General features: G+C 41.7%; 1 protein-coding gene across 3 annotated transcripts in view; it reads left to right on the forward strand.

The window, feature by feature from the left end:
* The first annotated feature begins 1,725 nt into the window (after window positions 1–1,725).
* Window positions 1,726–12,259, forward strand: part of LUC7L2 (LUC7 like 2, pre-mRNA splicing factor) — a 36,806-nt gene continuing 26,272 nt past the window's right edge. The window contains exons 1-2 of one of the 3 annotated variants that reach the window (XM_062624217.1): window positions 1,726–2,097; window positions 12,099–12,193. In XM_062624217.1, the coding sequence (XP_062480201.1) occupies window positions 2,037–2,097; window positions 12,099–12,193 (156 nt within the window). In that variant the 5' untranslated portion in view covers window positions 1,726–2,036. Of the gene's footprint in view, window positions 2,098–10,339; window positions 10,411–11,100; window positions 11,670–12,098; window positions 12,194–12,259 lie in introns of those variants that run through there. The other 2 variants (XM_062624219.1, XM_062624218.1) reach the window with 2 other exon arrangements.

Raw genomic sequence — 12,259 nt, forward strand, 5'->3', positions numbered from 1 at the left:
TAGAACTCAGAGACAGTTTAATACCAAAGTATTAGCTATTAGTATTAGGAACAACAGATACTTAAAACTGGGGAGATTCAGGGTACTTAAATAAAGTACAGAGTTGTGAACTTTAAGGTTCTGTAGACCAGGTTTGCAGTTCTTGCCATGTCTCACTGGTTAAAACTGACGGGTGTCCTTTTGACAAGTGTTGATATCCTAGGTGGGAAAGTACCAACTGATTTGCAGTGACAGATGAAAATCAGGGGTCACTATACCCTGAGAATGGCTGCAAAGTATTTGTTGTTCCCAGTTATTTAATGCCGCTGTTTCATTCTGCAGTTTACTTTCCAGGTGGACTGAAGGTTTGCTGCATCCAAAGGCTGTGGTGTACTGTTCTGGAAGTAAAATAAATTGGCTCATTGAAACCAGCTCTGGAAGAAAAGCTGAAATTTGGCCAGAAACAGATGATCTTTAAGGAGTACCTAAAGCTAAGGTTGTACAGCGTGATTACAAATAATAGATAAATTTTTTCAATTTTCTTCAAACATGCTAAGGTGCTAAATAATGAAAATTTTCACTAGTATTGGTATCTCTTCCAGTTACATCCCCTTCAATCCAGAGTAATGTAATGACTAACAGAAGTAAATTTACATGTTAAAGGAAAACCCAGAGCCGGGCCATGCTCTGAAGAGCCGAGGAGCACTGGGTAGGAAACCTTTTCCTGAACGTGTTACAGAAGATTCCTGTCTGAGCATTTCATCTTCTCTGCAAGCCCTCGTGAAAACCAGATTAAGTGTGGCGTGAGTTTTCATGGCTTTATATGTTGTTTTCTCAAATATATCGTCAAAGTTGAGGGCGACTCTAGTCGCGGCCGTGGACAACTGATCCTTGTGACGGTCATTGAGAGCTTGTGGGCGCTAGATGGCAACACGATGGTTAAGAAAGGGAGAGCTGCAAACGCAGGTGTTGGGATAGATAAAAAAATACAGAAATAGTCATTTTGAGACTGGATCTCGGTGCTCTGTAAGCCGAATTAGCTGCAGCAACCATCAGTAACGTCAGCGATGAGGCAGGTTCTCTAAAAACCGAGTGTTACAGCAGCTTTTCTCAGCAGTCCCACCATCGCTGCACCGACAGAAGGACGAAGCCGTTAAAATGGAGCTGAGCGTCAGCTGAAGAAGGGAACTGTCCTTCGGCAGCCTGCTCCGTCAGCGCTAGCTCCGGCGTACGTACCCGTCCGAGCAGCCGCGGGTCTAAACTCGCTCCCGTCACCCGGTGAGCGTCCTATCGATAAACGGGGATGAGCGAGCGGGACCGGGCCGCGAGCGATGCCCGTTACGCGGCCAGTCCCCGCTCCAGCTTTGCGTTAATTTGAGCCCAGCCACCTGCTCTGGCACGTCAGAACCGGCCCTCGGCAAACGTCCGGTCCTGTCTCCCCTCACACAGGATGAGAACTCGGGTCGAGCCTACCGGTGCTGGGCAGTGCCCAGCTCTCGCTCCCCGGGAGCGGGAGGAAACCCCCCACCGCCGCTGACCCCGGGGACGTCACAGTGGTTACCCAGGGCCGCCCTGACAATCCACCCGCCTCAAGAGTCCAGCCCGGCGGCCCAATCAGGGGCCTCGCCGCGCCTTGCGTCACAAGCCGATCACCGTAGGCCGTGGCCAATCAGCGGGCGCCAAGACCCGTCCGCGCTGACGTCACGGAGCGGCTGAGGGGGGGGTTGGGCTCGAGGGCGCGTGCGCGCGTTTCCGTTACCGCTGCCGCGCGCGCGTGGCAGGCGTGAGGGGAAGAGGGAGGAACGGAGGGGAGAGGGGAGGCGACGGCACCGCTGAGGCGCGCGGGATCGGTTTCCCGCTTCGTCTCCCACCGGCAGCGAGAGGCAAAGGCAGCTGTCGCTTCCCCCCTTCCCCCGCCCGCGGTGCCGGGGGAGCGGCTCCGCCCGGGCCCGCCAGTGACGCGGGTGGGAGGGCTGAGCGCCGCGCCGGGCCTCGGGCCTTGTAGGCCGCTGTCGGCGTGACTCGGCCGGGCCGGGCCGGCCCCCCGCGCGCTCAAGATGTCGGCGCAGGCCCAGATGCGCGCCATGCTGGATCAGCTTATGGGCACGTCCCGGGACGGTAAGTGACCCCCCGGCCGGGGATGGGGCGGGGGAGAGGGAGACGGGGTGAAGCCGCCGAAGCCCCTGAGGTCACGGTGGTACCGGGCAGGTCGGCCGGCGGGCCGTTCACCGTGATTGGTAGGCCCGGGGCCCGCTCCCCGCCCGCCTTCCCCGGCGGGGCGGGGCCTGGTGAAGGCCGTAGGTTAGCGCGGAGTGGGTGTTTTCGTCGCTGCCGCCTCCGGGGTCTGGGGGCGTCAGGCGTCGCCTCCCTCCGCGGAGCTGCTAGCGCCAGCCGCTGTGCAGGCAGTGGGAGACCCCGCTGCCGTTTCGGATGCGGTTTAAGCTCGGATCTCCTCGGTGGCCAGGGCTCGCGGAGAAAGCGCGCCGCTAAAGGTGCGCGCGGTGAGCTTTCCCGCGCAGCTTCCGCTGAGGGAGACAGCAGTTTGCTATATTGAGGTTATGAGGGAACAAACCAGAACCCCCCCTTCGAACCAACACCCGCTTCAGCAGAGCAGGATTTGGGGATGTTTTTTTTTTGGTGGTGTTACAATTTTGTGTAAAGTCTGACCCAAACCATCATTTCGGTTAGCAGGTGGGTATGGTTGTTGCTTTCTGAAAGAAAGAGTGTAGTTAACCCAAGTGAACTAGGTCTTTTAAAAACAAACGAGCCCCAAATAGCTAATTAAAAGCATTACGTTTAGAGGTAGTAATCCGAAGAGGGACATATTACATATACGGTCAGGTTTGCGATTGCTGGGGTCACATAGTGAGCTGAAGATTATCACTGTGTAAAGCTTCTCAGAAGTTTTGTCAGGGTGTGTGGCGATTGACATGAAAGTTTGAACTGGCAGTCGCCCATAAATCCAAATAGCTTGGAGGCTGTTAAAAAAAAAGCAGTTCCCGTTATGCTGTGTAGTATTTTATGTATAAACAAGGGAATACTGCACCTGAGGATAGACAGCACTTGGAAATTATTCAAATGCTCTGCATGTTGTACTCGCTCTTGCAGATGTGTTGCATGTTTGTTGAGGCTTTGTGTTGAATTAATGGTTACCTGTTTTCCCATGCACCAAATAGAATGTATGAGCTACGTATTGTATGGCTGTATCTTGTATGGTGCCAGTCATCTGTTGGTACTGGGGTAGTCATCTGACAGTTTGTTTTTTTTTTTCCGTATAATCTAGTATTTTAAATAAATGTATCTAGTTTTCACTTACCCGATGTATCATTAATGCCTTCTGCTGGGTGCCTATAGTTGTTTTTAAACAAGGGCATGATAATCTCATTGGAAAACTATTGTTCTTCCAAGACTGCTTTCCCAAGCAAGGCTGGTTAGTGAGTAGTCATCCTGCAGGACCTGATTTAGGGTGTTTTAGACTTGCCCAAAAGATTTTTGAGTGCTTCCTGTTGTGGCTGCGTGTGTCCAAGTGCTTGGCAGAGTAACCATACACATGAAACTGAAGTCTTCCCAGTGCTGGCACTTAGATTGCTGTCTTGGAGCTACCTAAGACAACACTAAAAGCTTAAGGGGGGGGTGCTGTGTGACTTTCCATTTATGAATGTGTTTTCTGTTCATTGGCATGATTTACCTGTGATAGCTGCTTAAAAATGCTGAGTGACTTAAGAGCTAAACCAAGAAAAGCCATTTCAGGCTGTATTTCCTTTAGCTTTGTGAAAAAGCAGTTATTTTATTGAGAATTGTATTCCCCCACCTCATTTGCCCTGTAATTCCCAAACCGCATCTGCTGAACTGTTTAAAATCTAACTAGTTAGAGAAGCAGCATTTAAATGAAATGGGCAGAATGGGGAAGGATAAGGAGGCAAGACTGTTTGCAAAACAGGCTTCCGTTACTGGATTAAGTGGGGAACTGAAGATCTCAGTGTAACACAATTCTAGGTTTTGGTTTTGGTTTAAATTCTGTGGAGTGTTATTTAAACCAAAGTATGCACAGGGATTGAAAGTCATCCTTTTCCTGCAGAGCTGCTACTTACTAAATTCAAGGCCAGGCTCAAGGTCATTGAAATATTGCTAACCTTGAGAGGTTTGGAATCATATGGGGTTTTATGTTCCTATCACCTTTGACAAATACTGTGTTTCTAGTAATATGCAAATTGCAGATTTTTATTAGACCGTGCAGTTTTTTCACTTCTTTGTAGAGGGTAGGCTTCACTTCACTACTTGTCCCCATTGCCTTTGGTTGATGTTTGTGGCTTATGTTGTACAGAATTAACAAAGCGCTTTTTAATTTCTTGATTAACAGAATTTTATGCTTTACAATTCAGGTTTTTTTGTTTTGGCTGTTGTGAGTTTTGGGGGTTGTTTTTTATTTTTCTTTTTGTTGGTTGGTTGTTCTGTTTTGTTGAAGAGAGTAAAGTGCAAGTTTAAAATTCTTCCTTACACGAGAAGAGACAGATCAAATATTTAATCTGTTCAGTGGGTATAGAATGAACTCAATTCAAAGCCAATGGTAGTGGCTTGATACATAGTCTATATTACTTTTTAGCTTATAGTATCATTTGTAGAAAAAGGGAACGTGATCTTTGGAGAATGTTCCACAATTGGATGCTCAAACGTGGTTTTAAGAGGTGAGCTGTAGGCTGTAATTTGTGGAAGTTTGCACACTTACTGTAACTGGTGTCCCTGGGGCCAGAATGGAGAAGCTTGGAGGATGTAGTTATTAGATGTTTTTATGGATTTGCTGTTAACCTCTGAGAACACCTAGAAAGCACAGTTATGTATTGGTCAAATTGATTCAGAAAATACCCACTGTAAGCTGTAAGAATATTTCTGAGAAATAAACGGTGTTACTAAGGGGCCCTCTCATTTCAAATAGAGTTGTCCAATATGTGGCCGTCTAGAACTAGGTATATTGTTCCAGGCCTGCCCCTTGCCCTTCCCTTGTTGTTGCAGGCAGGGAGATCAGAGAGCTTTGGCAACCCGCTTCCTCTCTTGTCTGAATTTTGGCAGTGGGATCATGCTCTTGTCCTCACACAGCATCGCTCAATGTGTGATGAGCTGCTGCCTGGTACCTGCCAGGATGTGAGGTTCAGGCAGTGCTGTGCTGCTCCATGCTTGCCTTTGCTCATGTGACAGACACCTGACAGGCAAGTGAAACAGAAGGGATTTGACAGATGCTCTTCAGGAGTTTCCAGTGAGTTGTAGTTGTTAGGCTACACAGAATTACAGAATGGTTTGGGTTGGAAAGGACTTTAAAATAATCTAATTCCAACCCTCTGCCATGGGCAGGGACACCTCACACGAGACCATGTTGCCCAAGGCTCTCTCCAACCTGGCCTTGAATACTGCCAGGATGGAGCATTTACCACTTCTGTGATACTTCATCTGTGATATCTAGAAACAATTGTATTCTTAATACAATGAAATCATTCTGTAAATGGCATGTATGGTTCTCTTACACACCTGGAAAAGCACATTATTTAAAAACAAGTGTGTTTTAAAATTCCTTATATACCTAACTTCAATTTCTCTTGCATACGTTTCTGACAAGAAGTGGAAAACTGGATTGGAGGATTGGATGTGGACCATGCCAAAAGTTTCTTGTTGTTTGTGGTTTTTTTTTGTTTTGTTTTTAAAGTGTCTTAGATTTTGATGTTAGTAAAAAGCTGGGCTAATTTAATATTGTCATGACTGCAAGTTAAAACAAAATCTTCTCTGAAGTATGTCCTTCCCTACTGATGTACTGAGAACCTGGCATACTTAACTAGAGAGGCTTACATATAAACTACTAAATACATAGCGTGGGTTTCCCAAATACTGAGAAATAGAGTGCTGAAGACCAGGTGCTAATCTTACGAAGTTACATAGGAATGTGTTTGTTATATTATTTCTTTTACTGCTGGCAGTTAAACTAAAGGACTTTTTATTACATATGTCAATAGTTAAAAGGTTAGTTCAAGTTGAATTTATTCTTGATGGCCAGAGCTGTGGGAACTTGTCACTCGGAAGTATTAGAAATAAGCTGATAGAAAAGTGTGGATTTTTTTTTTTTTTTCTGTTGACTTTTTTTTTTTAGTACTATTTTTCAACTGTAAAATTGATTGAACATTTTTTTAAATAATATTTAGGCAAACCCTTTTTTTGCAGTCCATGTCATCTAGAAAACAAAAGTGACCCTTATGAATGGGATAATTGTTTTAAATAAATTGATTAATTTACAAATGGAGTGAAATGGTAACTGTTTATATTAGTACCCCTGGGATTTTATTTCTTTTTTTTTTTTCTTCCAGAACATAACTGAATTGAGCAAAGATTGCCCAGTTTTCCTTAAAAGGCCTGATTGTAGAAAACCCATTTTATCTTAAATCAGCTTACATTGCTCAACTGTTTTTTTTTTCTGCCAGGTCAGTTACCTGCTCACCTTGCAAAGTGCTAGAGTTGGTGTGAGGAATCGTTTAGAAGCAGAGGGTGAAGCAGCATCATTACTTCTGACTGTTGTGCAGGCACAGAGCAAATCTGAATGGCCTTCTGGATTTCTGGACTGCTGGACTTCACTGTTGCAAAGAAATGTGGTGGTGGTTTTGGTTTTTGGTTCTAGTAATTGCCACTACATCAAAATTAGGTTGTAGTCTAGAAACACAAAACAAGTTACTTAAATTATTCTTAAGAGACAGGTAAATTTGTGCATCCTTCTGAGGCTTACAGGTGGTCATGAAAATTTTCTCCCAAGCATCCTAGCAAATTCTATTTTATATAATTATCAGAAAAATTTTTAGATGTGTAGAACCTATATGTATGAAGTGCCAATTAGCAACTCTTCTGCTTCATCTCCTAGGTTTTTGACTGAACTGCTCACTGTGCTTGGAGTCTTTAACTCCGTTCTAGATCACTTTCTTCTGGCATTGAAACTTAAAATATCCTTTTTGCATCTATTCACATCTTAATCAGTTTTTTCTGTTTTACACTGGCCACTTCAGTTACCCTTAGTAATGGTTACTAATGCGTGACTTTTCTGTCCTGTTTGTTTGGGAGGAGTTGAAGTGGCACCCCTGTGCTTATCTTAGTCATCCGGCATTTGGTGACATACTTCTTATGGTAACAGAGGTGCAATCTATGACTTGTAACCCATTTTTTAATCATTTCCATATGGGCAGTATGTACATAAGGATGGCTGGTGTGTTGATGTTGGTATTATCAGGGTACATAGATTTTGTTTTCCACTTTGCTTTATACTTCATAAAGGTGGAAGGTAGTATGTGCTTTTGAAGTTTCAGTATCTTGTTGTCAGTTACTGGAGGACTGATAGCCGTTTGGGTAGCTTCAGGCTGAGAGCCAGGTTAGGGAGCCAGGAGCCTTCTCTGATTGCTCCCCTTTAAAGTAAGGGTCAGGAGCAAAGGAAAAGCAGAAAAAAGTATCTTTTATATCTGCAGATATTTGCAAAACCTATCTAAAATGTTGAATTGATACCAACTCAGAAGTCTGAAAGTAGTAGCAACACATGAACTTCGTTAACAGATTTATTTGCCCATCAAGAGTGACCAGAAGTCTTTAAGAGCAACAGATGTGTTTAGTGAATTGTGTGTATTTGCTGGCTTCATTATGAAGTTCTGGAACTTTATCCTTTAAAAATTAGGGACTCGAATTTTTCTGCTGTGGATATGGGACACCATATGAAATGGTATTTGTGAAGAAGCAAATGGACTTCTTCACTTTCATACCTCATAGAAAAAGTTTCCCATGTTGGTTCCACTTGTAAGGTATTAGCTAAAAATGGTTTCATTATATTTTGAATTCACAAGTATTAATTTAGTCATCGAGTAAACCAGAAGCAATTTGCTTAGTAATAAATTGTTCTAAAGGTGTTACGATGAAGATGTGTCCAGCGTTAGTGACAAGAATATTGCAACTGCTTGCCTGTTCAGTGTGTAGCAGGAGCAGGATCTTCTGTGACCATGTAAACCTCAGTTAAATAATGATGCTAAATACTTGCTATACAGGGCTTGTTTTGCGGATGAAATTTGATATACAGTCTTTAACCTGATGTTCCACCCAGTAAGTAGCTCTCTGTGAGTGAAGCTTTCAGAATCCCTTGCCAGTGTGTTGGGACTCATGCCTCAAACACCTGAGTGGAAAGCTACCCTGTTTTGGTTGATGTAGCATAATGCAGGAGGTCAGAAGCATGAAAATGCACATCATTGTCTTTGTATGGATTGTACCACTAGTTTGCGATTAGAGGTTATTGTTGGATTAAAAAGGGTAACTTTCACCAACACGTTGGTATTGTTGTTGGTAGTGTATTATTAGAATAAATCAGAATAGTAAGAGATGGTGGATAAAGTAAATCATTGTTATAAGCATGTTATAATGCCAGGCATTGTTGATACATAAGTGTTTGTTCCTCTCATTTGTGATTAAAATAATACAGAACAAGAATGACATTGTGGAGGCTGTTAATAGGTTAGACTTCAGAGTTCAAAGTGAATTGGATAGTACAAGTGCACATTGTGATCTTAACCTCTTGGGTGTTCCTTAATCAGCAGTCTGCATTCATCTGGAATATTGATGTTGCTTTTGTAGTCAACATATTTAATACAAATGTCCTTTAGAAAGTTTACGTTACTGCCATCATCTCTTTAATATTTGTGTTTCTAGTTTGCAGTTTCCTTATTCTTACAAAGTATATGAGATGTGCAAGTGTAGAAATTTCCTTGATGTTTGGCTTATTTTCTGGCATTGTTTCAATTCTGTTTCAAAGTTTTCCATTCATCTGGAAAGCAGTCTCTCACAGAAATGTGGTTTGGGCCAGGTACATAAAGCAAAACTAAAGCTGCTGTTTCTTGAAGAAAATTGAATTAATTTTTTCTGTATCATAAATTTTATCAATTATATGATTTTATTTTTTTTTTTTTTTTAAATGGAGAAAAATGTAGTTGGAAACACAGGGATGGCTGCAGCAGTAGATGTTGACTCCTGTAATGCCCTGGTAAATTATTTTGATTTATTTAATGAGCCTGAGTCCTAAAGACCTAGTAGTTGAATCCTCTGCTATTCTTCAGAGGCAGAGTTAAATAGTTGCTATTCTGAGCTAATTTAATTATTTACCTGTAAAAATAGGACTTGTAATAAGGTCTGAAATATCGGTGATAGTGTCCCCTTTTTAAACATTTCAGGATACTTCTAAAATTTAGATGACTGCAGCTACTTGGTACCTATGTATTATTTTCTTCTTACGTAATATATAATGATTTATTTATTTTTTTAACACTGTTCAGCATTCACTTGACCATACAAAGAGTACATCAACCTACGTACAGTTTGACAAAGAGAAGTACTGTCTTGGTTATCTGACATACAGCTGAAGTCCTTGGCTTAAAAACACTTCTGTTCACATTGTTTTAATTCCTAGAAGGTATCTGCAAAAGCTTCTTTTGCTATAGGCTGAATGTCAGTTGTATAGTGATCCATAGATTTTCATCTGCCCTCCCTCTTCAGCAACCCATGCATACCCCAGGTCGTCATCTATTCAAGATGATTCATTTCCAGGTCAGTAGCAGAATGCATCTTCTGTCTTTGCCAGCAGGTTTGTGCTGTTCAGGGGTATTGAAGCTCACAAAACTCATGAAGAAATAAAAGCATTTTCAGACTCAGGAATGAGCTGCCAGAGGCACACAAAATTCAGTCATAATATATGACACTTTTTCTTTTTAATAAACCTTTTCTACTGAGACAGCAAAGATTAGAAAGAAATGCAAATGTGTGAAACTGCTTTTCATAGGAAGGAAAAGATGAATATCTCACTAAAGGCATAGTGCAGAAAAAATATGTTTCAAATGTAAATGTGGAATGTGGTCTTGAGGCTGGCATTGATGGTTTGCTGCTACTTCCTGCCTCCATGTTGCCTTCTCTCAGTTTAGTAATTGTGATTATCATGTTAGCCACTTAGATTTATAAAGACTGTATTGCAGCAGTAGTGTCAGTTCCTAGTTGTGGTAGGGGTGTGGGAAAAGCTAAGTCTAAGTGTTGAGGTAACATCTGGGAAAATACTACTTGCCAACTTTACCTCAAGAACAATGAGTCTTTCAGCAATTGTCTGGTCTTGGTAACTCCTTGGCTCCTGAGAGCTTAGTGGTGTTAGGCCATTGGCTGTATTCTTTCAAATACTTTTCTTCATTTTGTTCATGTGTCTTTATATGGAAGAATCTTTACAGTCAACATGTATTTCTAGATGCTGTGTTAAAATTGCTGGCAGAGTCTATTATTCTATACAAACTGAACAATCTGGCCCCTTGTTTTATTTATAAAGGTTCAATGTATCTTTGCCTGCCTACATCAATCTGCAAGGGAGTGTCAGAAAGGCCCCGCATTCGCCGAGCCGTGAGTTATCAATAACTTTTCAGATGTGTTAATGAATGTGGAACAAACGCAGTTATGTGTTTTAAAAAAATATGGATCCACCTCCTAAAAACCAACGAGACAAAAGGCAAAACTCTTTACTGCAGTAGCAGGCATGATTATAAAGGGATTGGTCTAAATATTTTGGTATAACTAAGTATAACTAAGCCACAAGGTTTCCCTCTAGAAAACCTATTGTTGAACTGCTTTGAAGCTGTCTTTAGTGTGTGGATTACAGGTTTTAACTGTTGTATCCCGCAGACAAATTATGTATGTGGTGTCCTTGGAAACTTTACTTTGCTTAATAATATGAAACTTGTTCAATCTGAAAATGGTATGTATTAGCATCCTATGCATAGAACTGATATTTAAAAATCTGATTACAAAAGAAGAAAGGCTTGACTAATAAGATAGGTTGTTTTTTTTTAATTTCCCTCTGTTGTAGTTACCTCAGTAATGAATTTGGCTTCTTGAATTAATGGATTCAAAATTCTCAGTGTTTGAGGTCATGAAGCCATAAAGAAAACCCAACTTTAAGTGCAAAATCTATCTACAGTCTTTAAAATACTTGATGAAATGGAAAAGGCTGCTATCTGAACTGTCTTTTTTTTTTTTTTTTCCCCAGCAGCCCTTCTTGCTTCAGTAATTCACCAGTAGGTTTTCAGTGATTAGAGATCTTAACAAGTTGTTATGTTTTTAAAAATAATAGAGATACATCCTGGGAGAGATTAAGGTGTTCTATCATGCCTGTGTCTTAACAGCAAGAGAGCTATAGCAGTGACCTTTTTTAAATCTCAAATAGTGACAATTATGCTATGACTTGAAGGAAAACATATTCCTGCCCTCATCCCCAGAATACCAGCTAGTTATTTTGTTCTGAAGACTTCAGGTCTTGCTCCAAGATGGGATTATTTAAACTTGCACTTGGACCTCAAGTCTGTGGGCAGGTTGATGCTTCTGCTGATGCAGGAGCTACAACCTGCCATTATGAAGATACAACTGAAGTTCCCAGCCCAACAAACACCATGTAAAAAAGAAAGGAAAAAAAGAAAAAGGCTTATGATATGGAGATATGCAAACATGTAAAATAATTTTGCATATAGGTTATGCTCATATGTTTGATGGTTTTTTTCAGGTTTGTAAGCATGTAAAATAATTCTTCTGCCAGCTCTTTATGCTACTCCCATCTGAAGTAAGAGGGTGCATTGCATCCAAGAGCAAAATCATAAAATGAGTATCAGGTGGGATTCGATGAAGACTCAGTGTGTATCATTTTGTGTTTATGAGGTTTCTTTTATATGCTAACTGTTGCATAAATATACACCACTATTTCATGCAGAATCTGAGTGGAATGTTATATGGCTCATTTAACAAATGCCGTTATAGCAAAGTGTTTTTAAGCTAATACTGTCTGTCTGGTTTCAAGCACTTTTCACACTCCATTTTTGAAGGGGAAGTGTGAGAGGACTTTAAAACAGAATTATAGAGCATTTAAATGCACATTCGTGGTTTTGGTGTTATTTGGCAAAGAAGCATACAGTGTTTTAAGTTCAGTTTCCGTAGACCTTCCATATGTGACAGGGCAGTGTTAACGCTTTGCATGTAATCTGCAGAACGTGTCTGGCTCCCCCAGATTTCTAACCTGGAACATGTTGATTTCTATATTGCAGGTGACACAACCCGTCAGCGAATTAAATTCAATGATGACAGAGTGTGCAAGAGCCACCTCCTCAACTGCTGCCCTCATGATGTGCTGTCTGGAACTGTATGTAGCTAAATCTTGTGGGTTTTTTAGACAAGAATGGAGAAATTGATTTATATTTGTTCTTTG

This window comes from Pezoporus occidentalis, unplaced genomic scaffold (genome assembly GCF_034315485.1).
Source record: "Pezoporus occidentalis ecotype Australia unplaced genomic scaffold, CSIRO_AGI_Poc_V1 ctg263, whole genome shotgun sequence".
Classification (NCBI taxonomy): Eukaryota; Metazoa; Chordata; class Aves; order Psittaciformes; family Psittacidae; genus Pezoporus; species Pezoporus occidentalis.